The sequence below is a fragment of the Etheostoma spectabile genome, chromosome 2, assembly GCF_008692095.1.
Source record: "Etheostoma spectabile isolate EspeVRDwgs_2016 chromosome 2, UIUC_Espe_1.0, whole genome shotgun sequence".
Classification (NCBI taxonomy): Eukaryota; Metazoa; Chordata; class Actinopteri; order Perciformes; family Percidae; genus Etheostoma; species Etheostoma spectabile.
The window spans coordinates 6500537-6501397 of NC_045734.1; the positions used below are offsets into that span (position 1 = coordinate 6500537).

The 861-nt window shown below is 45.6% G+C and overlaps 2 protein-coding genes across 2 annotated transcripts in view; both read right to left on the reverse strand.

Moving 5' to 3' along the window:
- Positions 1-653, reverse strand: part of slc5a10 (solute carrier family 5 member 10) — a 22607-nt gene extending 21954 nt beyond the window's left edge. The window contains exons 1-2 of the mRNA XM_032541676.1: positions 223-653; positions 56-127 (exon numbers count right to left, since the gene is read on the reverse strand). Coding sequence (XP_032397567.1) covers positions 56-127; positions 223-330 — 180 coding nt within the window. The 5' untranslated portion in view covers positions 331-653. The remainder of the gene's footprint in view (positions 1-55; positions 128-222) is intronic.
- gng13a (guanine nucleotide binding protein (G protein), gamma 13a) overlaps positions 1-861 on the reverse strand; it is a gene marked incomplete at its 5' end in the record, with an annotated part of 26097 nt that overhangs the window by 1720 nt on the left and 23516 nt on the right.

The following is an 861-nucleotide window of genomic DNA, read 5'->3' on the forward strand; positions in this document are numbered from 1 at the left end:
CACACACACACACACACACACACACACACACACACACACACACACACACACTCACCGGCCACCAGGCCATGTCCCGTCCAGCCAAGAAATATCCGCTCAGAGTATTCCTGCTCACCCTACATGATGACTGACAGAGAAAGCTGTTACACTCAATGCACACACACAAACTGAACATACACACAAGCAAAAACACACACACAAATATACACTTCTGACTCTCACCCAGATGCCGACAGCGAGGTTCAGAAGAAAGTAGGTAACTATGACAACAATGTCATAGGAGCTGAAGGACTCAGACATACTGTAGAAGTTGCTGGTATGGTTAGCCATCCTTGATGTTCACAACAATGCACACACACTTAAAAATACCCCAACTTGCAGTGGCCTTTCCTTACAGCAACACACATATACACACACACACACACACCTGTTGAATTCAACCTTTACAGAAAGAAACCACTTTACACTCCTTAAAAACTTAAAGACCAGCAGAGAATGCTCACTTCCTTTCCAACACATGTACAAAAATGACTTTAACACACACACACACACACACCCACACACACAAAGTCAAACACACACTCCAATCCCTGGTAAAAGTCCCTTCTCGGCTGAACTACAAGCTGACCTCGCTGTTACTAAAAGTGAGTGTTTGGTGTGTGTGTGAAGAGGGCAGCCCCCTGGTTGAATTGATGATTAAACACATCACCTTAATGTGGCACCCGCATCGCTGACACACACACTGTGCTAGGGGATAATGGAGTGTATGATTTAGGTGAGCAGTGGAGTACAGCAGATACTCATGTGGACCACAGTCCACACTGACACGTACACACACACACACACACACACACACACACA